Here is a 26308-nt window from a genome sequence, read left to right as displayed (position 1 = left end):
GAACTTCAAGATTACCTTGGTAAAGGCAAATGAAATCTCCTAATATATGCATATTGAAGCACACACAAATGTAAGGAATCATGTTCTCTTTAACAAAACCTTGTTAAAGTAACTTAAATATACTTTTTTAACATTTAATTTAAGCTAATATATATATTTTGGAGAGACGCAGGTTACATTTTACATTTTAAACCACATAATGTATTGATGAGTACACTCTGGACAGGACGTCAAACCAAACACTCACCCAGTCACTCACACACATCTGTGCACAATTTCATACATCCACCCAGTCACTCAAGCACTCACACCTGTAGGCAATTTCACACAGCCACTCCACCTAACAACATGTACTTTTGGACTATGTGAGGAAACCCACACAGACAAGAGAAGAACACGCCCAATTCCTCAAAGACAGTTACCTACGGCGAGGATTGAACCCAGAACCTTAGGACGCTGGAGCTATGTGGCCGTAAAACTACTTTGTGTGTGAAAGCTGTTTGCTTCTGAAAAATGCATTGATGTTGAAGGGTGCTTCAGGGGACTGTAAGGCAAAATAGTCTGCAAAGTAAAGCTTTTATTAATTTTTTTTAATATAAATGGCATCTTTGGCTCCTGTCACTACCTCGTAAACAAAGTCAGTAAGTTTCAATCCAATGGAATATTTCAAATCACTCCGAATTACTTTATTTTCATTAATTTGAGAAGAAATTCTACAGAGAATTTTAATGTTGTCACTTGATTTTGGACACATTCTTTCAAAACATTCCCATTCTTTCCCTTTGGCATCCAGCTTGCTTATATACACTTCTGTTTACGTAATCCCATCCATGCATACAAGCTGCCAATACTACTGTAAGAAAAAAGAGACATACGTTTTGACATTTCCACCTCTTTATTTTACAGAAGCTATAGTGTAGTCTGGTTGGAATTTTTCTCCAAAGAGTCTACAAACAGTTTGATGCTGCACTAAAAGCAAAACACAAACCTCTAAAAAAAGAACCTTATCCATTTGTACTAAACTGTCTGATCATTTTGGAACCCTCTGTATTCACAGTTCCAGGGACTCTTTGGTCTGTTGTTAAAAAAAGACACTTTTTTTTTCTTTTTTGTGTGCAGTCAAGCTGTCCTTGAGGAAGAGGCAGGCAAGTTTTAACTGGATTCTTGGATGGTGCTAATCACTTCTGAGGCCACAGGAATGAGCAGCCAAAGAGCCGATCACCCATTCCTCTGGAGGTGCTATAAAAAGCTTTAATCTCTGGAGAAAAGAATACACAGATTAAGGTAATGTTTGTTCACTCATAGGTTATCACTAAATAAAACAAAACAAAACAGTAAGGAAGGGTGTAGTGGTTGATTCAGTCTTCAGCTGATTCAGGCAATTTTTCTGAACTGTACACATGCTACACTATCACTGTAAAAACAAGGGTGGCTCCCCACTTGAGTAATCGCCTTTTATTGTTTGGGGGATCTCGTCAGTAAACGATTTTGGCAGACAGTGTAATTATTATTTTCAATGTGGGCTAAGCCCTGTCCCACCCAGTTATATTATTTTCAAACTGCTGCTTTTTTTCTTGCTTAAGTCAGGCATTTACTCTCCAGAAAACCGGTTCACTGTTTTACATGTTCTCACATCCAGGACAATCAGTTAGTATGAGCATCACTGTTTACCATCATATAAAATATGTACTTTACTATTTATATCAGTTACTTCAGTGGATACAAATGTTCAGTTGTGCATATTGTTGCTTTGCAATGAGAAACATATCTCTGTTTTTACATGCCATGTGAACACAGCAGCTATCCAATAGAAATGCTCCAAAATTACATAAAATCTTTACACCTAAAATTAAGTCTTTTTTTCCCCCTCTAAAAGTTAAAGTAAAGTTAAAGTTAAAGTTTGTACAATCCTCCCCAAAAATTGGCATGCTCTGGAGCAGCTGCATGAGACTATAATCAAAATGCCCAATGAAATCCCCTGTATTCAGCCATGGAGCTGTGTAACTGTTCTAGGGAGAGATGAGTAATGAAGCACCCTCCAGTACCTTTTGGAATGCAAGTGGCAGATTTGTGTATGTGATCCTGACCTAATCATGTAACTCCAATGTCTGACCTCAGGTCAAAAAGTTTGTGTTGCTGACTATCATCAAATCCTCACAGAAAGTTCCAGCAACTACTCACATATACTTCCAGAGGAGTAGGACATGTCATTGTACCTCCACAAAAATACTCTTTATTTCAAGAAAAATGGTGGATGAGCTGGAGTCCACAAACCTTTGGCCATATAGTGTGTGCATGAACTGAGACTTCCTCAAAATATGTTCCATTGTTATGTCAGTATTCTAGTTTAATATCCAGTCTTTGCATTTTATTTTACCATGAATGAATTATGATGGAGAAGAAATACCAGGATGAAATGGACAGCTCAGAGAGGATACACTTTCAGACTACAGCCATGGTGGTGGTAATAATTAACATCAGCTGCTTTCTGCTTAAAAGCGATCAATCACTTTTTAAATACCTCACTGAGTTAACTAAGAAACTGCTGCAGCACAGTGGATTTTTTTTTAAAACATGATTCATATTAGGAAGTATAGACAGAGAGCTTTATTGTCATTTGACAAAATGATTGATTGCTCCTTTAAATTCAAAACCTTGAAAATAAAGACTGATCATGTGACAAGGTGTGATTTGTGTTTTTATTTTTTATGATTTTCTATATTCAAATATTCAAACAAGGAAATACAAATTGCTTCCTGTTCGTGCTGACACATATCAACAGTTCTGGACAATATACTTCCAAATCTAATCCAATTTGTTCATAATAAAAATTAATCAAAAGAGACAGGGAAAAAAATATTTACAGGTTAGTTATTTTTACGTACAGTATGTACAATACCTCACGGTACATAAGAGTTCCCTCCATACAGTTAGTGAAGGAAATGTACACAGGCACACAGAGAACTTTAAGGAAGTGCTTACAAAGTGCTTTAAGGAAAACCACATAGACCCTAACAGTGGTCCTTGAAGCACACCATTATAAAGGAGAATGGAGAAAGCAGGGAAATTAGTTCCATATACAAGTTTGTTCTGCAATATTGGCGAGATAGAACATGGTACCAGTCCCTGGTTGCTGAAGATGGCAGTCAATACATTTCAGTGAAAATTCGAATAATAAATATTTGAACATAACATTTATTCAAACATTGCAAATGTAAGCAATTTGGCACAGATCTTAAAATAAACTGAGATGGGTATTAACATATAATGAACTGGGTATAAATATAATTACACAAGGGTTGTTTTGTCAATAACTGATGCAGGTATAGAATATTTATCATTGCTAATGAAGACTGATCCATGAAGACTGATATTAAGGTAGTGTCAATGTTTTAGATTAAGACTTGGGAAGGTGTTTGGCTGATGGCACCAGATTAAGACACAATTATTCTTGATTTTCTTTTATTCAAAGTGAATGTAGTTTCTTGTTGTTTTCCTCCATATAATGATTATCTACACCCGCTCCTTGTGACATACTGTAAAGGTGGAATGCATGTAATTGCGAGTGGTTGGCTTAAATCCTGGATGCAGTTCCTTTAATGTAGCACACAGTGATCAGAGAGAGCGATACTTGTTACTCAAGCTCGCCATAAAAAGGTTCGTTGCCATGGGTACGCACCTCAGAGGAAAACAAACATTACTCAATGCTCTATCTTAACTCTTTCGCAAACAAAGCGAGATTCTTATATAAAAGAGTGGGAAAAAATTCAATATAACTATTGAAGGCTTGAACACACTGCCATCTTTAACAATGGCCCAACCTGACTTATCATGTTCAAATGGAAAATAAATTCACTGAAACTGAATCGAGTTATGAGGAAAACATTCAGGAAAGAAACCAAATGAATGAAGGGAGCCCTTTCACAGCCCTGACACATCACTGCTTTAAACTGTTCACTATTACATAACTGATGGAATGGGAAGGAAGGATGAGGAAGGTTAGAGACTGGAAAACATTCTTTGTATAATACAATAGAGCACTCAAACATACTCATGTATAGAGCACATATAAACATACAGTATATACAATGGTCCACAGATAAACCCTATCAGCTGTGGGTGAAACTCCAAAATAAAAGACTTTCAGTCTGTGTTCTACAGGCCAGGAGCTGGTCACTTGGAATTGGCAGCTCTTTTTCTTGTTTTTCCATGGTGAAATCATTTTGATCTTTGTCAGTGAAATATATAATTAATAATAAAAATATAATTAAAAAAGATGCAAAAAAAAAAAAAAAAAAAAAAAACAGAGGGGAAAAACAGTCTCTCAGTTTTGATGACGCTTCATGTGGAGTGCCAGGTGGTCCGAGCGTGAGAAGCATCGGTTGCAGGCAACACATTTAAAAGGCTTGGCTCCCGTGTGTTTTCTGTAGTGACGTGTGAGCTCATCAGAACGTGCAAAACGCCAGTCACAGCCTTCCCAAGTGCAGCGGTAAGGCTTCTCGCCTGAAAAACACACACAAACACACACATTTGGAATCTTGCCCAGGGACAATTATTGGTATAGCATAGAATTCCCGTCTAGCCTAGGAATGGAACCCCAGCCTTTGTGAAAGGACATGCTTTTACGCACCAACTGTTATCAACATCATCTTGTCACATTAAGCTATGATGCAAATCTCTGTTGTTTTCCACTGAGAAATATTTAGCCGACATTCTCGCCTACACAGACCACACCGAGACACCTGATGTAAACAGGTGTCAAAAGGCAGGATTTCTAGAATCAGATAACTCAAGCCTAAAGTCTTACCAGCCCAGTTGAATGAGATGTACGGTACATTTTTACTAGTCATCACTCATTTTGGAGAGGGATTTTAAAGAGGAATACCTCTTTTTTTGCATAATTAAATGTGTACGATATATACAAATTCATGCAGAGTGTGTCCATGAGATCATTGTTCACAGGGATGGTGACAAGAACCCAGTGTCTGAAGCATATGAAAAACAACTTACACAGTTTTAACATAAAATAGCAAAGTTCTGTCCAAAGCCCAAATATTTTATAATTAAATTCTTTAAACATTTTTTTAAAATTCTGTTATTAATTCTGTTATTATTAACTGTGCCCAGCCATCCCTGGTGCCTTGGGAGCAGTTAGGGGTTGGATGCCTTTCTCAAGGGCACCTCAGCTGTGAAGTGAGGAAGGAGGACAGTGTTGTTCCTTCACTCCATCCATCCCCAATTTTCTTTCCTGTTGTGGGAATTGAACCCATGACCATTGTCAGCATTATACTGGAAAACCCAAACAGTAGCTGTACGTCCACTAGTCATTTTCCAGTGCAAATAAATTACTTAGATTACAATTGTACAATCTTGGTTCCTGTTACCTATGCTTACCAGAGATTTTACCCTTTACTTTTATTTCTTAGTGTGCAGCTTTACATAAAACCATTCTGGTTAAATTTCAAAATGTATAAAAATTGTGGACCTGATTTTTTTTAGAACCCCATCTGCCTTTAATTTCCAGCAAGGTTTGCCTGTCCAGAAAACAGCAAATAAACAGAGCTCATTGTTAATAATGTTAGATACTATCTTTCACTGTTTTCTTATTTAAACCAATTCCCACTAGTACAGTTTTCAAAAGAAAAACAGCCCCTTATTCATAAGCGTAACTATATCACTGTCAGAAACACACAAAAAAGCCTCTTTAATACATCAGGGTTCTGAGAAGAGGCCGAGTTCAAACATGCTGGAGAGAATGGAGGGCAGCGAAAGTATAGCATGACATTTTTAAATGCCACTTAGAGAGGAGTTATGTGAATAAGTGCTTGTGGTTTTGAGAGCAATACACCTCCCTTGTGTAAACACTAAAGTCATTTCCATGGCTGATAAGATGGAACAGTCCACCGTAGAGTTGGTGATTCCTAAAGAGCTACAGCACAGCATTGTCCCTCTTGAACATCTGTAACTTCAGCATTTTCAAATGGAAATACTACTACCTAATCTACGTAGCCAATCATATATGATTGCTGATTATTACAGATCCATACAAACTTAATTTTAGGTTAAGTTGATAGGTACAAGAAATATTAGAAAGCTCCACTGTAGCTCTCTAAGTTATATTTAAGAAGTTATGCTAAGTAGCTGCTGCTTTAGTAGTTCTAGACTAGTGGGTGTAGTAGGTCTAGTGGGTATTTTTGAAAAGGTACATTTACTCTTTATCTTATCTATTTAAACATTTGTGTACATTTGAGCCTATTCTACTTGCCTTGTAGTGTAAACTGGCAGTAACAATATCAGACAACATGTGGCAGTACCTCACATAAGTCCAAAATAAACCTATAGCGTGAGTGTGAGTGAGTTGTCAGTGACTCAGTAAGCGTCTATTTGCAATAGCCCAATGGTCAGTCTTGTACACTATCTCAATTACTGTATCTAAGGAGCTGGAATATTAATATTTGCTTACTAATTATTTACTCATTGTTTGTATGTGACAGAATCCAAGAGAAACTTTGACCCTTGGTCAGATTACTCGTAATTTCAGCCAAACTAAAGACTCTTGTCTTCTGGGTGTGATCTGTAAATATTAGCAGCTCTTTTTTTGTACTTCATTCATGTGGCAAGGCCCAGCGTTCATTAACTGATAACATTTGTTTATCAGCACCCAGAGCTCCAAAAGAGCAGAAGCTAAAATAGGGGGGCGTTCACAAAAGGTGTAATTTAAATCTGACGTATACTGATAGTGATACACTTACACTGATATTAATTCCCATACATTATCCCAATTCGGTGTAATGACAAAGGACGTCAATGTAACATTTCTAATTTTTATCATATATAATACTTCTACCTGATGCTAGCCAACACAGGCACAGCTTATAACAGCTACTAAATTCATGAATTCAAGTTTGGCAGATATAATTCTCCTCTAAGAATTTAGAGCTTCCAGTGATGTTGCACTAGTTAAGCAGTAGTTAAAATAAATAAATAAATAAATAAAAGATGACTAGCGTTTTTTTTTTTTTGTTTTTTTTACCGGGGAGACATCTGAGGAAACAATCTCCCACAGAGACTTACTTAGCTTGAATGAATGGTGTCTTCTGGTAAGGTAGCTTAACATTAGAAAGGTTTCAAAGCTATGAACATCTCACTAGTCCTACTTCCCCTCAAAACACTGGCAAAAGACAATGACAAAGAGCAGTTTTACTATAGCTTTACCAAGCATGCAGTAATTCCACGTTGCTATTTTTTCTTGCATCAGTTAATCTCCAGCTACTGGCACAAATTAAAGTGCCTTGTGTATTCTGCATTGCTTCATAACCATGCCATTTTACATGCTAGTACTGGGCAGATACCATTGCAGTATCCGTGCAAAACTTGTCCACTTTGAGAGACACTCACCTCTTCATTAAAGTGGGAATGTTAGGCTTTGTCATCAAGGGCAAAAGTAAATGAAGCTCCAGGGTCAAGTGTTCTCACAAGAAGTGAGAAACTAAGCTAGCTGCTGGCAATGTGAGGCTTATGTTAGCAGGTGTATTTGTTTAAACCCTGGACCTGCTCGTGGGGTCAACACATGAACTCTTCAATCTTTCTGAAATAGGTCTCAACAGGAACTAGTAGAAAGACCAAGCAAACAACTGAAAAGGGTCTAGAGAGTCTGGTGAAACCCTGTAGTTAAAAAAAAGGTGAGAGTCCTGTTCACCCCTTCAGTCTTTGTTGCCTGAGTTGAAATGCCAAGTTTGTGGAAACGACTGAGGACATATGACATTCTTAGCTTTGGTGGCAGTTGTGCAACGGTAGATTTGTTATCACTGAGATGTTTTACTGCTCTTGGATACAGGCAGACGCACACGTATGTACATGTATAACCCAGACATTTAAAAGGCGCAGTAGCATAGTAAAAACAATATCACAATAGTCCTCCTAGCAGTTCATGTTTGTTATAAAAATATATCAAGTTTGCTGACCTCTTTATTCCATCAGTGTAAACAGCACACACAGACAGGCCCATAAAAACACAAAGGACCATCCAAAGGAGTTTAGCAACTGCTTCTGTTTGTGCAAGGTGGGCAACATAGATATTAACTCAGAGTCACCATGTATCATTTATTAACGTGTAGTTGTTTATCTTTTGTCAGAATTGGATGTAAACTTTCTGTAAGAACAGGCTGAGAACACTTTATATTAAAATGGTAATATTTCTAGTTTCAAAGAATATTAAATATTATAAAAGCATAATATCTAACAAAAACTTTGCTGAAATTTTGATAACATTAGCTCCGAGCTACCAATGCTAAAATGCTTGTTCGATACATTTATGCAGTATAATACACTCCAAAACAAGTTATAATCCTTAAAACATTTAGTTTAGCAGTTGCTGATCAAATAGCATTCATTCATTGTCTGAAACCGCTTATCAAATTCAGGGTTGCAGTGGGTCCAGGCTTACCCAGAATCATTGGGCGCAAGGCAGGAACACACCCTGAAGGGGGCGCCAGTCCTTCACAGGGCAGCACACACGCTCACACCTACAGACAATTCTGAGTCACCAATCCACCTACCAACATGTGTTTGTATGACCGTGGGAGGAAACCGGAGCACCCACGCGGACACAGGGAGAACACACCAAACTCCTCACAGACAGTCACCCGGAGCGGGACTCGAACCCACAACCTCCAGGTCCACCCTAACAGCTAACGTTTGAGAAGAATAAAAATACTACCTAGTGTTCCTTCAAAGTGCTGAAAATACTATTAGATTAAAACTGCTAAATCTTTAGCACCTAGTCATGGAGTCTAAGCATATAAATTAATCCAAGACCAGATATCACCACTACATGGCACTATGTGAATCTTCCAGCTTTGATCAACCAACTATTGTCAACCATCAAAGCTCAGCACTGAACATTCTCTGGCTCAAAAGGTGTTTTCTGAGCAGTTTCAGCACGACAGGGTCAAGCCCCAAGAGAGTCTCCTGAAACTGAAAACCACATTGGTCTCGTTGACCTCCTACAAGAGTATGCAGTGCCAAGAGACACAGGGTCAAGAGGTGAGCAGGTCTATTGTATGAGTACATAATGAAGAGAAAGGCCAGTAACTGACCAGAACATACAGATACAGCCAGGAGCTATTTTAGCAAAAACACAGAATATCTGGATGACAGTCAATTAATGGCCCAATTCCAACAACTGTTTCTGAAACTTATTTATAATTTTTTAGAGCGTGTAGAACCAGTGCAGTCCGATTCAAGACACTAAAATCCCACCTTAAGACTTAAAGAAAATATTCTCTACTTAGCAAAGCTCTCAGACTCAGCAAAGCAAAGCTGGCTCTGTTTTGGAATAAATGGATAATAGCCATGTTTACTTTTTTAGCTGACTTGTGTAATTTATTGTTAGGAGTAACAATGCAAAAATATGCAGGGCATCAGATACAGGCAATGTGCATCTAACTTTGGTAATGTGAAGCTTATCGAGGCTGTCACCCTAGCCATTCGTACCACCTTCTAGACAATAATGACATTTCCCCCCCCAACACCACCCCCCAATCCCCAGTTTCTGTCGTTAGCCGTAACAAAGCAACAGCACCTCAGGGTAAAAGGGAATCCCTCCGTACCACTCCCACATTACCACCAAGAGAGAGGGTGACAGTGACACAATAGACTGGGAGGTACTTCATAATCCCACAAAGGCCATTCACAAGGCCTTTCTGCTTTACTGGAGTTCCTTCTACTTTGCTGCTTAACTGGAGTGCTTTGGGTAGGTGGTTGGGGGGGGTGGTTCTGAGTCTGAGGCTGAGAAACAGCAGTGGTACGGCTGGGTTTCAGCTTACGGAGAGCTGAGCACAGTGAAACTGCTGCACTCTTTCACTCCTCCCCCCTCAAGGAAGGTACAGAAAAAGCAGGAGGAACAGGTTTTTCCTCTGCCTCTCCATGATTTCCCCCTTGGGGAAGCGTGCAGGGCTTGTACGGGCATGCAGACACAATGTGTATAAAAGGGAGAAAAGACAGTCAATTAATCTGTGCCTCCACCCATGTCCTCTCATTCTTCCCTCATCACTCTTTCCCCTAGGCCATCTTCTCTGTTGGTGCGTCCCAAGGCTTTGTGTTGGTGGTACATACTATGTGGTCAGGCAGTTACAACTACCTGGAACCTAGCTATTCAGGTTTGTGTTTTCGGTTTCTTACCTGTGTGTGTCCTCTGATGCGCTTTCAAGTGGGAGCTCTTTGTGTAAACTTTGGTGCATCCTGTCAGGAGAAAAGGAAGATGTGTTATAGCCAGAGTGCTATTTCCAAAAAAAAAAAAAAACCAGTACAGATCTGTACTTGTTGTCTTGCTAACCTTGAAAGTCACAGTGGTGAATCCTCCTCTTTTCCAGCTCGGGGTTGTTCCTTCGGTTGTACCTGGGCCCAGTGAGGACGCCCTGTCCGTGAGTCATCAGCAAAGAGTGAGGAGTCATTTGGCCCACCTTGAGTCCAACTCGCGCCTGATAGGGTGGTGGTGGTTGTGGTTGAGGAACCAGGTTAATAAGCTCTGCCTGGTTCTCAGGACTACCTGGTTGTGAGTTTGGGGGTGATGGGGGTAGGCTGTGGGGCTGTGCTTGAGTATAGAAATGCTCAGGCATTAAAAACTCAGCTGACGGTGTGGTGATGGCGACAGCGTTCAGGTTGAGCATGGTTCGGCCTGCTTCGTTCACAGTCTGGCTGTGGGAGAAAGTCATTGAGGTGAGGTCACTGCTGCTGACAGGCATCTGATAGACCTGTGGCTGCTGGGGACCAATGTGGAGATCGTCTGTGGTGCCCATGTCGGGCTTGATGAACATGCTGTTGACCGTCTGGGGAACGCTGAAGACAGACGTGAAGTCTGGAAGCGTTTGGAGGTTGCATGGAGTGTCCAACCCAGGCTCGGTTTTGATCTGCGATGTCATGTGTTTGTTTGGACGGTACAGCCCTGTGCGGAGGTGTGTGGTGTTGGGTAGAATCACATTGATGTTAAGGCTGTAGGGTGCAGGCTTTTCATCGGCGAAATATTCGTCCACTACGGACGCACTCTCCCTGCGGTACTTCTTGTCTGTGATGGATGGGGACACCATGGGTCCATTTTGGGGCAAATATTTATCCATCTCCATTGCGGTCTGAAAAGAAGTAGAAAAAGTTAAAATAAGCAAGATGTGAAGACCTTTAATAAGCTGTTTCTACCCACAGACTTACTGGTGTTAGAGTTAGCACTGGGATTAATCAATATATCACTAATCTTTATATCAGCTTACTGTTGAATGCCTGCCCTGAGGAAGCCACACTCGAGTGCAGTATGTGCAGGGCAGTCTGTTCAATAAATAATAAGAATTAGTGCCTGAGGAGGTCAAAGAGACCCTGTCTTTAGTCTTGCCAAGAATGAGGTGCCCTCCCTTTACTCAGTCTACCATGAGACAAACATATCTGAAGGAAAAGAGACATCAAGAGGGAAGCTCAACTATATCCTTCAGCTTTCTTTCTTGATCTGTAACAAGCAGATTTATGACTCCAGAGCCTGGTATGCATTTATATGCCCTGCATTTCCAGCTTCAACACAGCTCGCTACATTCAAAGCATGTGAAGAACTGCACAGGCTTGTAGTGCAGAAAAGCAAATAGAAACCCCATAGGTGTGGTAATCTCAAAGGGAGTAGAACAAAAAGCAAAACCAAAACAATGACATGCGATAAGGAACATGGACATGAACAATGCGTGAAAATAGAACAGCGGGGAAAAACAACAACAAAAACAACAACAACAACAACAACAACAACAAAAAAGCACACAATGAAAAGTGGTTTCAGAGTAATCTCACTAAACTGTCGCAGTCCAGAGGGAATGCCCACCATCCACCATCCAAACTTCAGGCTTATTATCTAGTGAAGCCTTGAAATGTGGTGCCCTTAGAGTTTAAGCAGTTTCGGATGCATATCCAGTAACAAATCATAAAATGGTTTACATCTTCAGCTAAAGTCTGAATAAACATTTCCCAAACAATTGAGCAAGGCAATTTAATGGTTTTGGCTAATCATTAAAGGAAAATCAAATATAACAGTTAACTATAGCCCTACATAAAATTGTTCAAATATCCATAACATTTAAAAGCATTTGAGACATGAATCAACACAACTAGGAATCGGAATTCATCTCCACACCTGTTTTTCTAAAATGGCTGCCTAAGCTTTGTTCATTTTTATAGCTCAGAGTAAATCACACTGTGCTCTAAATCACACTGACAAGTCTGTGCAACCAAGAGCAGGTCAAAAAAACACATTCGTGACTAGTGATTTCTGGTGATTGTTAGCAACATTAGCTTCGTAGCTCCAATGCTACGCCATATAATGGCTGATAACTATATTTTTTTATAATTTTTAGCCACATTATTTCTTGAAGGATGTTGGAATGTGGCTAAAAGAGCAGCTCATAAGAGATCGAGAGCCTCTGTTGTTGCTACCTAGGGCTCAGAACTGCAGAAACTGCACTATGTAACTTTTTATAGCAGGGTATGTAACGCAGCACCTCCCTTCTGATTTTGGTACAGTGCTGTACAAAGGAATTACATTAGGAGCCTATTCCCAAACGCACACCCCCTCCCTGGACTGTTAAAATATTTAGAAAAATATTTTTAAAATATTCCTTTTAAAAATATTCCTGTATGCCATGAAATTTGGAATCACTATTTTACGAGTAAAACATAAACAATAATATATATAACACACAAAAAAGCATACTCCTGAAGCCCAATGACAAACCCACTGAATATCAAACAGCCTGTGTCAAGAAGTTGCTGAAAAGCTCTCCAGCTGGCTTCAGCTTTTGTAGCATTGGCAGACTCCATAGCTGTGGATGACAAGCATTTCAACAGCATCTCCGTGTACAGATATTCCAGCAGCTATGTCAACAGTGGCCATATTGTTGATCTTCCAGCACATTTCCTTAGCGACCCACTTGTTACAGGCTTTCATATGCACACTATCTGACTCATGCCTCTGGGCACCTCATGCCTTAACACCCAAGGTCACGTGTGTCCAGTTAAAGCTGACAAGAAGCTTTAATTGTGGTGAATCTGTTCATCTCTCTCTAATGCCAGCTCAGCAGCAGCTTTAGAAAGATAAAACCAGGTAAATAATAGAAAATGACTTTTTGATTTGTCTTGTCAAGGCCTGGCAGTAGTGATGCCCATGCAATTAGGCCTGAGCACAAACAGGCCTTGTGTTGCTGTCCTGTTGGCAGCAAAATATGACCTTGCGCTACCCCCTCCTTTTGGCCCGTGTGCCCTGCTGCCCCTCAGAGCAACAGGGCCCGAGGGCTCTGTTCATTGTGCCTTTGTGTCAGGAGAACGTAGGGCACCTGAACCCTGGCCCAAGATCCTGTGGGTTAATGATTGGAGGACATTTACAACTGTGCAGTTATGTATGGCAGAGTCTGATAACGAGCGAGAGATGGAGAGCATGAGAATATGGGGGAGAGCAAGGGGGGTGGGTGGGGGACAACATTGCCAGTGGCAAAAATAACCTCAAAGTACTTATGTGTTCAGCATTAAGAAAATCTCTAAAGGAGCAGGTGCTCCAAGTGCTCGGTTAATGACGCAGAATTCAAATCTAGCAATGCAAATAATAAGATAACAAAAAAAAAAAAAAAATCCTGAGGTATTTCCATATCAGTGGCTCACTTTTTCACCAAACTGCATATTTATACTTATTCTCAAATGGCAGGTAGCCTAATAATAATATAAAGACCACGTAATTTCAAAACAAATGCCCTTGTCTTGGTACTAATGAAGTTTTATGACCTAAAAGAACGCAGAAAGATGGCGATTCATCAACATTTCTCCATAAAAGAAAAAAAAAATACCCTGATAGTACTCTTTGTCTGTTAACCCGAGCAATAACAGCACATAATCATCCAAGGATGACGGAGAAGGAAAACAAAACCTTTGAGACCAAAAGCATGGTTTATGGCTTTGGGGAAAACAGATAACACTTGTTTCTGCTTTGTAAAATGGAGCCATTTCGGTTGATCTTCAGGGCACAAGGGCATTAATGCTGACGCTACCACCCACCGGCCACAAACTCAGGCTAAGACACTCTTACAGACTACACGAGTCACGACATGGCTCCAAGCAAAGATAATAGGCCAAATCAGACAGCCGTATCTACAAGTGAAATGAAGATACATGTCTAATAAAGCAGTCATGTGACTGAAACTACCACTTTACTGCAATCGCATTTAAGTGCCATCGTTTCTGCACTCCTGTTAACCTCTCACTGTTATATATACAGAATTATCAGAAAGTCTTAGTACCCCAAGATGCAGCCTCATGTCAGCCCTCATTTTTTATATGGTTATTATTTACCATCCAGTACCTGGGCTGGGGCTGGTGATGGATTTCAGCAAACGTGATTTCTGGTAGCACTGAGAACATAACCAAAGTGCTTTCACTCTTCTAAACATCTCATAAGATATCACTTAAATACTTTACCAACAACAAGAAATTCTTGTTTTTAGTTTTTGTACAGGCAGTAACACACTCAGATGTTCTAGGATTTGAACAACTTGTTAAGGACCCCTGTACAATAAAATTCACAAATTTAACTATAATGTTTGACAGTGAAAACATTAGCTTTCATTCAGGGGGTTGGTAGGGCTTGTATAAATATTCATATATATATATATATATATATATATATATATATATATATATATATATATAAATATATATATATATATATATATAAATATATATATATATATATATATATATATATATATATATATACACAAACAAATATAAATATATATCAGAGTATCAGTTGGCATGCTGTGGGCCACCTTTATCCCACAATGACTCAGGAGTTTCAGACACACGGACATGCACAAAGAATACACACTTTTGATCTGCTGAAGAAGTGGATATGGCACAACTGCCTGAAATCATGTACCTATAACAAAAGGCAGGTTATTACTAGCATACTAATAACTTACTTCCGATTTATAACACCATGATTATAGCATGATCTCTTCTGGTCTTTCACCAGTAGAAGACTACAAGCAGACACACATAGTGCTTACAGGAATTTAAGACAAACGCAACATTCATATCTTTCTCAATATACAGGCCACAAATGTCTGTCCCAACAATGCCGCTGATGTCATGGTCCCTCAGAAAATCATGTTTTGAAACAAAACATCATTTAAGGTATAATCATCATCAGTGCAGTATGTAATTTAAGGGCATCGCCACAATGAGAGCCTGCTGATCATAGGATCCAGACCTTTTAAAGCTGGCCATGGGTTTTCACTTATTTACCTGGGTGTAGCACGTTTTTCACAATGTACAAGTATCGATGCATTAATAAAAAAAATAAGACAAAAGAGTACAGAACATTAAAGTAATTCTTTCTAGAAAAACTAACTATTAAGAACACTATCAGATCACGATTTGTTGTGTATTTTCAACAATCTGGCATTAAAACCAAATGCAGATTATGGAAGTGCACTCTAGATAAAAGGATTTGATACAGTACCATACTACATTTATCAATGATATGTTATGGTGCTATATAGAACCCTTTTGTAAAAGGTTCTAATCATACATATAGATGTACAGCATGTAGTAGTAGCAGTCAAAATATGAACACCCACAATAATAATAATAATAATAATAATAATAATAATAATAATAATAATACACTATTATTGTTTTTCTCCACTGATGACACTGTTAGAAGCAAACAACTCTTTTAAATTAAAGCATCTGCAGCTCTGGTCAGATGACGTGTTTTGTTGATTTTCTAAGTGACTATTTATTTTTTTGGAGGGAATTTTGTACACACTTCCTATTTATTCCCTGAACTGATATATTGGCAACAAATTAAACCAAATTTTTTAAATGAAATGTGACTCGCTTTTCCAATGATCAAAACAGCCCCACTAATAAATAATATCTGTGCACTGCAAATGAGCATAAGCGTGTAGATAATTTTTCATTTAGATATTTTCCAACAGAAAAAAACAAAACAAAACATGATTTGTTACGGGTGCCAATATTTAAAACACAACTGTGTTTTGGACCCTTTGTAGGGCTTCCACAAACGGGACCACAAATCTGAACTCATGAAGAGTACACTACGGTATAGATATGATTCTATATTTTATTATTTTTCTAGTGGTGTGGAGACACAACATTAAACAGTAAACTGCAGACTACAGAGAGTCCAGTGTTTTTTAATCTTAGTTCAGTTCCCGCTCTCTTTCTCTGAGTGCAAGTGAGGTTAATATTATAGATTTGATATTATATGCTATATTCTAGCCTCTTTGCTATACACCACGCCTATAGTTCCTCCCTGGAAGTTGTAAATCTGAACTCTGCGGAGGTCTTCCTGAAGGCCCTGGCTGCGGGCAGCGCTCTCACCGTGGGTTTGACGTCCTCGAACACGGATGAGTCCTCGGCTCCCTCGGCGCTGGACAGACGCACGGGCTTCAGCTGCGTAAACACGGCCCTTTCCTCCGCACTGGAGCCGCTCACCACCACTAAACTCGCCATCACGACTCAGAACTCTTCTTCTCTAAATGCTGCCGTTCCGTTTACTGGCCGCCGACGCGCATAAAACCCACTGAAGCACAAAAGCAAAGCTGAGCGCGCTGCGAGACCCCCCGAGCTCCGTACATCCACCGCTTTTCCTCTGTCACCTCAGGTGCGCTCACCTGGAGAGAAGTACCTCGCCCCGGACCAATAGGAAGTCATTGACATAAAAGCTGCATCCAATCTACACAAGGAACGCGCACCGTCGTCCAATCAGCAGCGCTGTGGGCGTGTCTTACCTGTACACTCTGAATCTGAAGGCGTCACGTCACTCAAGTGATTTTACTGCAGCGAAACAGATGGCCTTACTTTGTTTACTAGCTCTAGCTTAGCATCTGAGTTATTATTCTGATTTTTAATGGCGTTTTTAAACACTTTAGTCATTGATTAAACCCCTAAACCCGCATGTCTCCTCATCAGAATCACAAGTTTAGAAGTTATTTTCTTAAATAACAAATACCACAATGCCTTAAAAGTGTTTCAGATGTAATTCTATATATTTTTTTATATTAAATGTTCAATCTATGACTATGTAATCAGTCCCCAAATCTATCTCCACTTACCCGTCTGAGCCACTCTCCCGCAGCTCCAAAACTTCAGCCAGGAAAATGACAGGATTGGTTCCTTAGGTGCATGATGTAAGAAACCTTGGCAGTCTGAATCTGCCGGTTTGCGAAAATTTTTGGAACACTGCAGTTTCAAAATGTCAACTGCTTAGTTCACTAAAATTCCTTTAGCATAAAACACCACACAGACCTGTTATCAATGATAAAATATTGATTTTCACTGGATGTTGTATTTAACTAAGCTTATTTATAATCTTGCTTTTGAAGAAGTAGCAAGATCTGGAGCAGTTTAAAAAAAAATGTAAATTATAATGTATTTTAATGTAAATTAAATGACAGAGAATGAGCTACAAAAGTTTGGGGCTAGGAGGGTCAGGACTTTCTTCAGAGACACCTGCAGCTAGTCAATGCCTCGTTTTTGAACTGCAACCAACACAGCATCATTAGACAGCTCAGCACGCTTGGAGGAGATCACCAAATGCCCAGTTCTGTTGTGTCAGCTCACAGATATCCATGTTGGAACCTCTGAATGATGGGAGACATTAAAGACATTAAAGTCTTCCAATGACAGTCTCTATCAGTACCATTACTTCATCGATTTCTAAATACTTCAAAGCTCAGAGGAGGTGGCGCTGAACATAAGTATGAAATGGAAGCTCACATATTCTTTGTGTTTGCCGTGCAGACAAAGTTCTCACGTTAAAGCTGTGTTTGTTCTTCATTTACACAGCTTGCCTCTTAGGTTGAGTGACATTTTTGTGGCGTGCTATTGGTAAATCACATTTAGCTTTGTGCAGCGTCTCTGGCTAGGATCCAGGGAACTAGTGGAGACAGGAAATTAACAAATGAGCCGGAGAAAGAGAGGATGATGGAGCAATCAGACCTCCGTGAGCCACAGAATCAGCTGAAGCAACACAGTGACCCAGTGTCATTATCGTAGGAGAATATGCTGCAGTCAGCACACACATACACAAACTCAGCACATATGCTCAACAAACCAGACTTTTATAAATTCCTACAGGTTATTTCTTCAAATGTTCATTAATAAAATCAGTGTATAGAACATTCAAAACACAATGTATGGTACTATATAGAAGCCCTATTGTTAATAAACATATTTGCCTGTCTAGGTGATGTTCAGGAACACTGTAAATTGTTCTATGTGGGTGTAAAAAACCTTTATACATTTAGCAGAACTTCCACAAAATGCAAGTTCTGTAAAATCAGATGCTCTTCTCAGTCATACAATAAAAAAGGGCAGATATTGGATCAATAAAATATGAATCAAAGTCAAGGGCCTTCATTTTGAAGAGTGTAGCTGTCAGTTTAACCATCACCCCAGTCGTTTTCATGGAAGCAGCTAAGATAAGTCGTTAAACTGAGCAATGTTATTAGTCATGACATGTTCAATGTTACATCATCATCATCTGAATGGTGCAAAGTATTCAAATGACCAGATAATCCAGATGAAGCAACAGGCGGCACCATGTTGATGACTGTGCTCAGGACAAGTTCCAAGCTGCAGAGAAGCATGGAATTGGAATAGTGGAGGATTATCTAGTTTATGTTCTTAGAGATGGAGATGTCATCATTCCTAAAAACTCAGCTTTAGCTTTCAAGCAAACCACAGTAATGTAAGAGCTGGGGATTTAGACTAAGTAAAAATATCTGTGGTGTTCTTATTTATTTCACTGTGATTTGACCTCTCCTTAGATACATTAGTGAGTAAAAAAACTTTTCATATTCGGCTGCGTATGCATTAATAGTTAGCTACTGATTTCTGTTTTGGGTTTATTAGGAACTGCTCTGCTGCTGTTCTTCTCTGTGATTGGGTCACACAATTGACTTTAAGCTTTTACTTTAGTCAAAAAAGTATCCAATAAGAGAAGAATGGAGCTGTACCGATAGAGGGTGAATGGTATAAGAAGCCCCACTGCTGGATTTTACGTTCAGTACTTTTAAAAGTTCAAACATTTTTACACCTAGTCTGGTTTAACCACATAGCAATACTTCACCTGGAGGATGGATTTAGGTCACAATGAAAAAAGAAGTTTCTGTACTGCTACATATTGGTTCCCTAAAGGTACACATAGAGTAAATGGTCCCTGTGAAGTACAATTATGTATTTACAAGTTTGATATGGGCATTTTTGTAAGTTTTCAAAACACAAGGTTCCAAAAAAAATAAATAAAATGAGCTTATTTACACTCACTGTCCGTTCTCTAAGCTCCACTCACCACACAGGAGCACTTTGTATTTCTATAATTACAGACTGTAGTCCATAGGTAGGTCTGCGTACTTGGTTAGCCAACTTTTACCATTTTTCAATGGTCAGAACCCTCACAGAACCAACACAGAGCAGGTGTGATTTGGGTGGTAGATCATACTCAAAGTTGCAGTGACACGAACGTGATGGTGGTGTGTTAGTGTGTGTTGGGCTGGTAGGAGTGGAACAGACACAGCACAAGTACAAGTGGATCAGTCACTGCTGAAGTTTTGTGACTGTGGGACTGAACTGCAGGGTCCACCAACCAAAAACCTCCAGCCAACAGCGTCCTGTGTCCATTGATGAAGGACTAGAGGACAATGCTCTAAATTTTCTGCACACCTACAAGATCGACCAACAAGACAGGCGTATCAACTGAATGGACACCGTGTTTAAAAACTCCAGCAGCACGGCTGTGTCTGATCCACTCGTACCAGTTCTAACACACCAGCATCCTGTCAGTGTCACTGCAGCGCTGTGGGGGTCCAGAACATTGAAGAGCAGGGTGAAAATGGGATCAGAAATGTATGTACTGCAGTCTATCGTTGTAAACTGCAATGTGCACCTGTATGGACAGTGGAGCTAATGAAATAGACAATGAATGTAGAAACAAGGAGGTCATGTATAAAACAGTGGAATGAATATAACTGATGGCAATTCAACCCCAAGCACTGAAACATCCTACAGTTATCTTCTCACTTCCATTAGGGGACCACCCCTGTCATGTGAAGGTTCACGCCCTATTTACAGTTTACTACATTTCTTTTTCTGACAGTGAACTCCACTAACCTTTGATTAAGATAAGCAATGTTGATGTATAATGTGTGGTTTTTACTCTACCAGTGCATTCTGTTTTGTCAGCTAAAGCGCTATCTCAGGCTAATCAGAATATTCCAGACCAACTGAAGTGCTTGTAGAACCAAACCAACCAGTTCCATGAGTTCTTTTAGCTGAGTTTAGAACAACAGGTTCAATATTTGTGTTTTTTTACTACTCCTTCTCTCCAGAAGAGCCAAGAGATAGGGAAGATACAGCAATATGGAAAGATCTGTCCGATGAATGAAACAGGATCCTCTGCATTCCAAAAATTTTGTGATGGAACCCAGAGACCAGGGGGCAGGATTAAAACAGACATGGGCACCGCAGGTGCAACAGCAGCATGTACAGGGCAGATTAGGTAAAGAAGAAGGTCAGAGAAGGTCAGAGCACCTGTGCTGACATCAGGGTACATCGGTTGCTCAAGTTTCACCTTTTTGTTTTTGGGTTAAGACTGGACTGACAACAAATTCCAGCTCCCATGCATGCGCCCCACTTTCTCACACACTTTTGCAGTTATTGTTGAAAAGATTAAATGATTATGAATTATTTTGTGCAATGCAGCACTTGACTAAAACGCAAAAGGAAAAAAAAATGAAAGCAAATGTAAATGTGAAATTCAAAATTATTACCTGTTATACTGGAAATTGGAAGCCTTGACAACCATGCAAGACCTGACAGACCTCCAAAACCGTCACCATCTGATGATCAGTATTCACCTATGAGAATCAGGAAAACCAAGCTCCACTCTAGGCTTCAGATTTGACCAAAGAACATATCCTGCCCATCTTTCTACAGTGAAAAGGTAAGTAAACACTGAGAAAAGGAAACAGCCAAAAAGGATTTGAGAAAGACTTTAGATTAATTGATTAACCTCAGTATGATTGAATATGTTGGAGGGAACTTTATTTATTTAACTGTGAATTAATTAATATATTATCTGCATGGTGTCTGCATATTTCTCCTGAAAACATGCAAAATATATTCAGGTGATGTTTTATTATGATTATTGTTTTTGGCAAAAAAAAAATCTTTTTATTTTTTTTTTCTCAGAGTGCCTGGTGTTGACATCAAAACATCAAGTGGAAAATGCTCTGAGGCTGTTGGGGTAGAAAACTGCATTTGCAGTGTACTTGTGATTACATGCAGAATAGAGAATTTCGTGACTAATAACATGGTAATTATTGCAGCTATTCATGTTTATACTGCCTTTACAATCTACTATATTACGATGTACAACTATATAAACTGTGATCAGAAAGACTTTTAGGGTAAAAAATGTCTGGTGGTAAACCCAGAGTGAGGGGAGCGGGGTGGGCCTGGTAAAAAAGGGGCAGGTCTAGTTGACAGAGTAGTCTCTGGATGAGCTGTGAAGACTGTAATTAGAATCAAAATGGCGGCAGCAGAACTGCAGCCTGGAGGTGTCTTACATCAAAGAGCTTACTCAGGTTTCATGAGCCTTTCACTGGCTTCAGTGATCCAGCCAGAATTTCCACACACTTCCTTTCGATGACGTCAACACCACCAGATGAAACATTTACAAGCATTCACTGGAGCCCGGATATCTCATATACATTCAGCTACGTCTCAGCAGCTGATTCATTAAACTGGAATTATGTCAGGTTATGCTGCATGTTAACGTGGGCATGACACATAAACTGATTCAGCATTCCTGCTCCAATTAACATACCAAATCAGTCCGGGTTTGCTCTTTAAAATGTATATATTATTTATTTATTTTTATATAAAATGACACAATTTAGTCTTTGGGTGGCACGGTGGCGCAGCAGGTAGTGTCGCAGTCACACAGCTCCAGGGACCTGGAGGTTGTGGGTTCGATTCATGCTCCGGGTGACTGTCTGTGAGGAGTTGGTGTGTTCTCCCCGTGTCCGTGTGGGTTTCCTTCGGGTGCTCCGGTTTCCTCCCACAGTCCAAAAACACATGTTGGTAGGTGGATTGGTGACTCAAAAGTGTCCGTAGGTGTGAGTGTGTGAGCGAATGTGTGTGTGTGTCTGTGTTACCCTGTGAAGGACTGGCGCCCCCTCCAGGGTGTATTCCTGCCTTGCGCCCAATGATTCCAGGTAGGCTCTGGACCCCACCGCAACCCTGAATTGAATAAGCGGTTACAGATAATGAATGAATGAAAGAATTTAGTCTTTACAATTCTGCTTATTTACTGGGACTCCCTTCATCCTACACAATACCTCTGACCTGGGAGAATGACAGGAAGCACATGCTTAGTGTTCTCAGTGTTCTCCTTTTTGTGTTTTAGATGACCACATTTTTCCCCTAAATGGCAGGTATTAAAGGCTGCACCATTTGGAGTTGTTATCTGTAAGAGCAATTATATCTAATGTGCTATAATTACTGCCTGAGCTGATCATCTGTGCTTAAGCCGGGGGTGTGACCTAACGACAACTGTAGGCGTGAAGGTATAATCTTAGGTCCGACAGGATATGTGTTCTGAGTTCCATCATTCCGAAAACACGACTCCACATCTGGCCAATTTTGGGGGGCATTACATCCTTCTGGACAAGGCTTGGCATTGATCACGTCGATTTCAGACTCACCAATTAAGCGACACCATAGTACTTTCTATAGAGACGGATCCCCTATTCCAAGTCCTATGGCCTTCCTTGAAGCGTGCACTTTGATGACGTCTTCGAAGTGTGGACAAATGGGCGCGAGGTTCCAAGTGTTCAAGTAGTCAGAGCGTGAGGAGAATGGGACACGTGCGCCTTTCAGGTGTAAACAACACGGTTTAAATGCGAAACACAGCGGCTAAAGCCAAACTGGAGTTAAATTTGTCGTGTTTTATTAGACTCTTAAACATGAATTTATTTAAAGTTGTTGAAATAATTCATTATCTCCCCATAATTCCTCAATAATACACTGGATATATCTGTTAATGTTTCTTCTGATGAATTCACCAGAGCATTTCTGTTTTTTACACAAAATAATTAAAAACGGTTGCTCAGTACGTTTATTAAACGAGTCTGTGACTTCCATTAGAGCCATATTCATCAGACATATAAGAAGTATTTTTTTTCTGCATGAATTACTGGTTATCAGTGATGTTCTGCTCTTTTCTGTTTGATAAAATGTAAAGGAACTTGCGTTTAATAACGTTAAATATCACTCCTTAAATTAGTCTAGTTCCTTAGATCAGTTTTCTCGTGTGGAAAAAAAGGCTGTCCAAGATCACACACTGACTTAAGCTGCCTGAACTTATAGGGTTATAACACTGGGCCAAGTTAAACAGCACTGTAAACCTGGTTAAGCTAGGTAAGCTCAAAACAATAAAGGCAATCATCTGCTTTAATATTTTTAAGTTCATAAACTCAAATATAAGAAGTATGCATTCACATTTACTTTAAGTGCCTTAATACTCCATTTAATGCTAGACACAAAAAAAAAAATCTGGTACTTAGGACTATGAAGAATTATTTACTGGCTTTAAGCATTTTAACAAAATATTGAATGTTGTCTAAGCTTATTTTCTTTACTCTTATAAAGAGTTAACCTAATAATAAACTAATTAAACAAGAAATAAACAAAATTTTCTGTAACCTAATTTCTGGCGCTAATCCATCACAGGGCACCACACATTCACACCTATGGACACTTTTGCACAGCCAGTCCACCTACCAGTTTGGAGACTGGGAGAACACACCAAACTTTTTAACGAGACCCAATGCTAGTCTCAAACCCAGAACCCCAGAACTCGACCTGTGTGACAGCGATGTTGCGCTACTGTTCCTCCCACTGAAATAAACAAACATGTTCACATGACATTCAGTCATCCCCAGACCATCCGCCAACTTGACTGAAAATTTCTGCACACTGGCTCTACCTCTGTGACTTCAGATGTCATTCCACATAAACTCATAAGATATGGCTATTCTGACTTAAAACCACAAATAGTACTCTACTAAATTAAAACTTTACAGTTTCACAAATTCAAAATGAGAAAATCATTGAAGTTACTTAAGCATTTTAAAACATGACTCAAACAACACCGGGGTTAAAAAAATAAAAGATTCTAGTTACACTTAAAGGGCTAATGTTTTTCTGTTGTTATTGGTTTCTGTGAGGAATGTCACAGACCGGCAGTGGAACATGGTTAATTCCCTTCACGAAAATGTCATCAGCTGCAAACATATGAGAGGGGCACATGAAGTGGGCATAGGTGGCACTTGTGAGGAAAATAAAAGGATTGGGACAGCCTAGAGTCTTGCACACTTGCACTAGCATACTCAAAAGCGGGGAGCGAGGATGCAAGTTCGAATATTGGGACAAGGGGAGAGACCCTGTGAACACAGTGGGTGTATCTTAACATACCCAACAAGGCTCTTTAATGTGCGTATTCTTTAGAGGTCATGTAAGGTCACACATTGAAACATAGCTACATGGCTAAATGTGCAGCTCCTCAAACTGGATTTTAAACACATACCTGCACACCACATGCAAAGGGGTCATGCTTTTAAATGCACACCTAAGAACATAATGCGATAATGAAAACAGAATGCATTTCCAAATAAAATACCCCTTCTAGTGCAGACACTGCACTGACAGGTCTTCACAGTGAGTGAGGTGTATATTCATGCATGATTTACTGAGTGTACGGCTATGTACTAGCAGCAGTGTAGTGCATGTGTGCTTGTGTAATAAACAAGGCTGCCTCCACTTGACTGGTTTCACATTTGCATGGGGAATTGCTCGATGGACTGCAGTGGGTTCTGAGTGTGCGGTTACCCATGCTTTACCTGAGATAGCACAGCCGGCCTGGCTTGAGTTTCAGAGGTGACTCGCTCACACACGCTTCTGTACACGTGTACAGCTGGATGTACACCCTCTCACGCGTGTGTAAACACTCCTCCTCAGGTCTGTAATGCAGATTTGCCTTGTTAGCAATCAGTACTCCATGGTTATATTTTTACACATGTAATGCATAGCCAATGTCACATGAACAGTGTTACTGATATGAATCTAAACATTGATACATGCATGCTCCTAAAATCAGGGTAATAAGTGGAGTTCGGCTGTGTTTTTATGCAGTGATATCTTCTCTCTCTCTCTCTCTCTCTCTCTCTCTCTCTCTCTCTCTCTCTCTCTCTCTCTCTCCCTCTTTAAATTAAACAGTACTCCATCACCTTAGAAGGGGCTTACAATACTCTAGCCCAGAAATTCTTAAACTGTGGGGGGCACAACTCTTGGTGGGTTTACAAATAAAATGGCAGGGGTCATGAGTCTATTTTCTGTCTGAATTTATTAAATGTTTTTTTTTTTTTTTTTATAGTATTTTTTAACAATTAAATGCAAAATCTACGATTCTGGGGAACTGCTGCATGTTTACATTCAGAAGCTCCATGTCTTTTCAGGTGGAATGTTATGTTTGAGGAGAAAAACAACTGTGTACGTGCCTGAAGTGTAACTTTTTTTTTATTCGTTGTTTCAATTACCACAGAAACTAATTTGTAACTCGAGTTGCATGCTTTTAGTGCTCTCCTGAATTTAGAGTCAGTTCCACTTTAATTGATCCAAATCAGCAAAAATATGTCAATATTACCCACCTATGGAGCAGGAATAGAGCAAAATCCTCATTTTTGTTTTGTGATTTTCAACGTTTGGAGTTTTCTTCATCGTCCATAATCAGCCAAAATGAAATGGCATCTTGAAACAACACATGGTATGTGTGTGTGTGTACTCCTCCTATGTCCACATTTCAAAGCAGGCTGCTCTGACGGGCCCATGTAATGTCTAAATGTCTGGCTTATTTATTGATTGACTGAATTATGATTGTTGTTAAAAATAAAATTACAATCGTAGCATCTTAACTACTGCTTTCTGTTCTATGTTGTGGTCAATGCCTGAGGGAGATCAGCCATGAAAGTATGATGTCAAATCAGCGGGTTAGGTAAGATGGGGGCTGCAAGTCTTGACCAAATGTATTAATTAATTTATTTTTGGGGACTGGGGGGTGGTAGCAAACCAAAAATTTAAGGATCCACTGCTCTAGCTGACACTTGGCATCGAGCATGGTTACCTTGGGCTTATGTGCAGTTGC

The 26308-nt window shown here is 39.7% G+C and overlaps 1 protein-coding gene across 1 annotated transcript; it reads right to left on the bottom strand.

Moving 5' to 3' along the window:
- Positions 1 to 2690: 2690 nt before the first annotated feature.
- Positions 2691 to 16700, bottom strand: klf5l (Kruppel like factor 5 like). The gene is made up of 4 exons (XM_066646757.1): positions 16423 to 16700; positions 10337 to 11129; positions 10183 to 10242; positions 2691 to 4503 (listed from the first exon to the last, which is right to left on the bottom strand). The coding sequence occupies exons 1-4, from the start codon at positions 16552 to 16554 to the stop codon at positions 4325 to 4327; spliced, it is 1164 nt and encodes a 387-aa protein (XP_066502854.1). The 5' UTR covers positions 16555 to 16700; the 3' UTR covers positions 2691 to 4324.
- Positions 16701 to 26308: the final 9608 nt, after the last annotated feature.

This window comes from Hoplias malabaricus, chromosome 15, assembly GCF_029633855.1.
Source record: "Hoplias malabaricus isolate fHopMal1 chromosome 15, fHopMal1.hap1, whole genome shotgun sequence".
Classification (NCBI taxonomy): Eukaryota; Metazoa; Chordata; class Actinopteri; order Characiformes; family Erythrinidae; genus Hoplias; species Hoplias malabaricus.
Note: the sequence above shows the minus strand (reverse complement) of the source record. Positions and strands in the feature narration are given on the sequence as shown.

Excerpts from the sequence above, each read along its gene's own strand:
- klf5l (XM_066646757.1), bottom strand. The coding sequence starts at position 16,554 with ATGGCGAGTTTAGTGGTGGTGAGCGGCTCCAGTGCGGAGGAAAGGGCC. Across the intron at positions 11,130-16,422 it reads TCGAGGACGTCAAACCCACG|ACCGCAATGGAGATGGATAA; the intron begins GTGAGAGCGCTG and ends ACTTCTTTTCAG. Across the intron at positions 4,504-10,182 it reads GCATCAGAGGACACACACAG|GCGAGAAGCCTTACCGCTGC; the intron begins GTAAGAAACCGA and ends TGTGTTTTTCAG.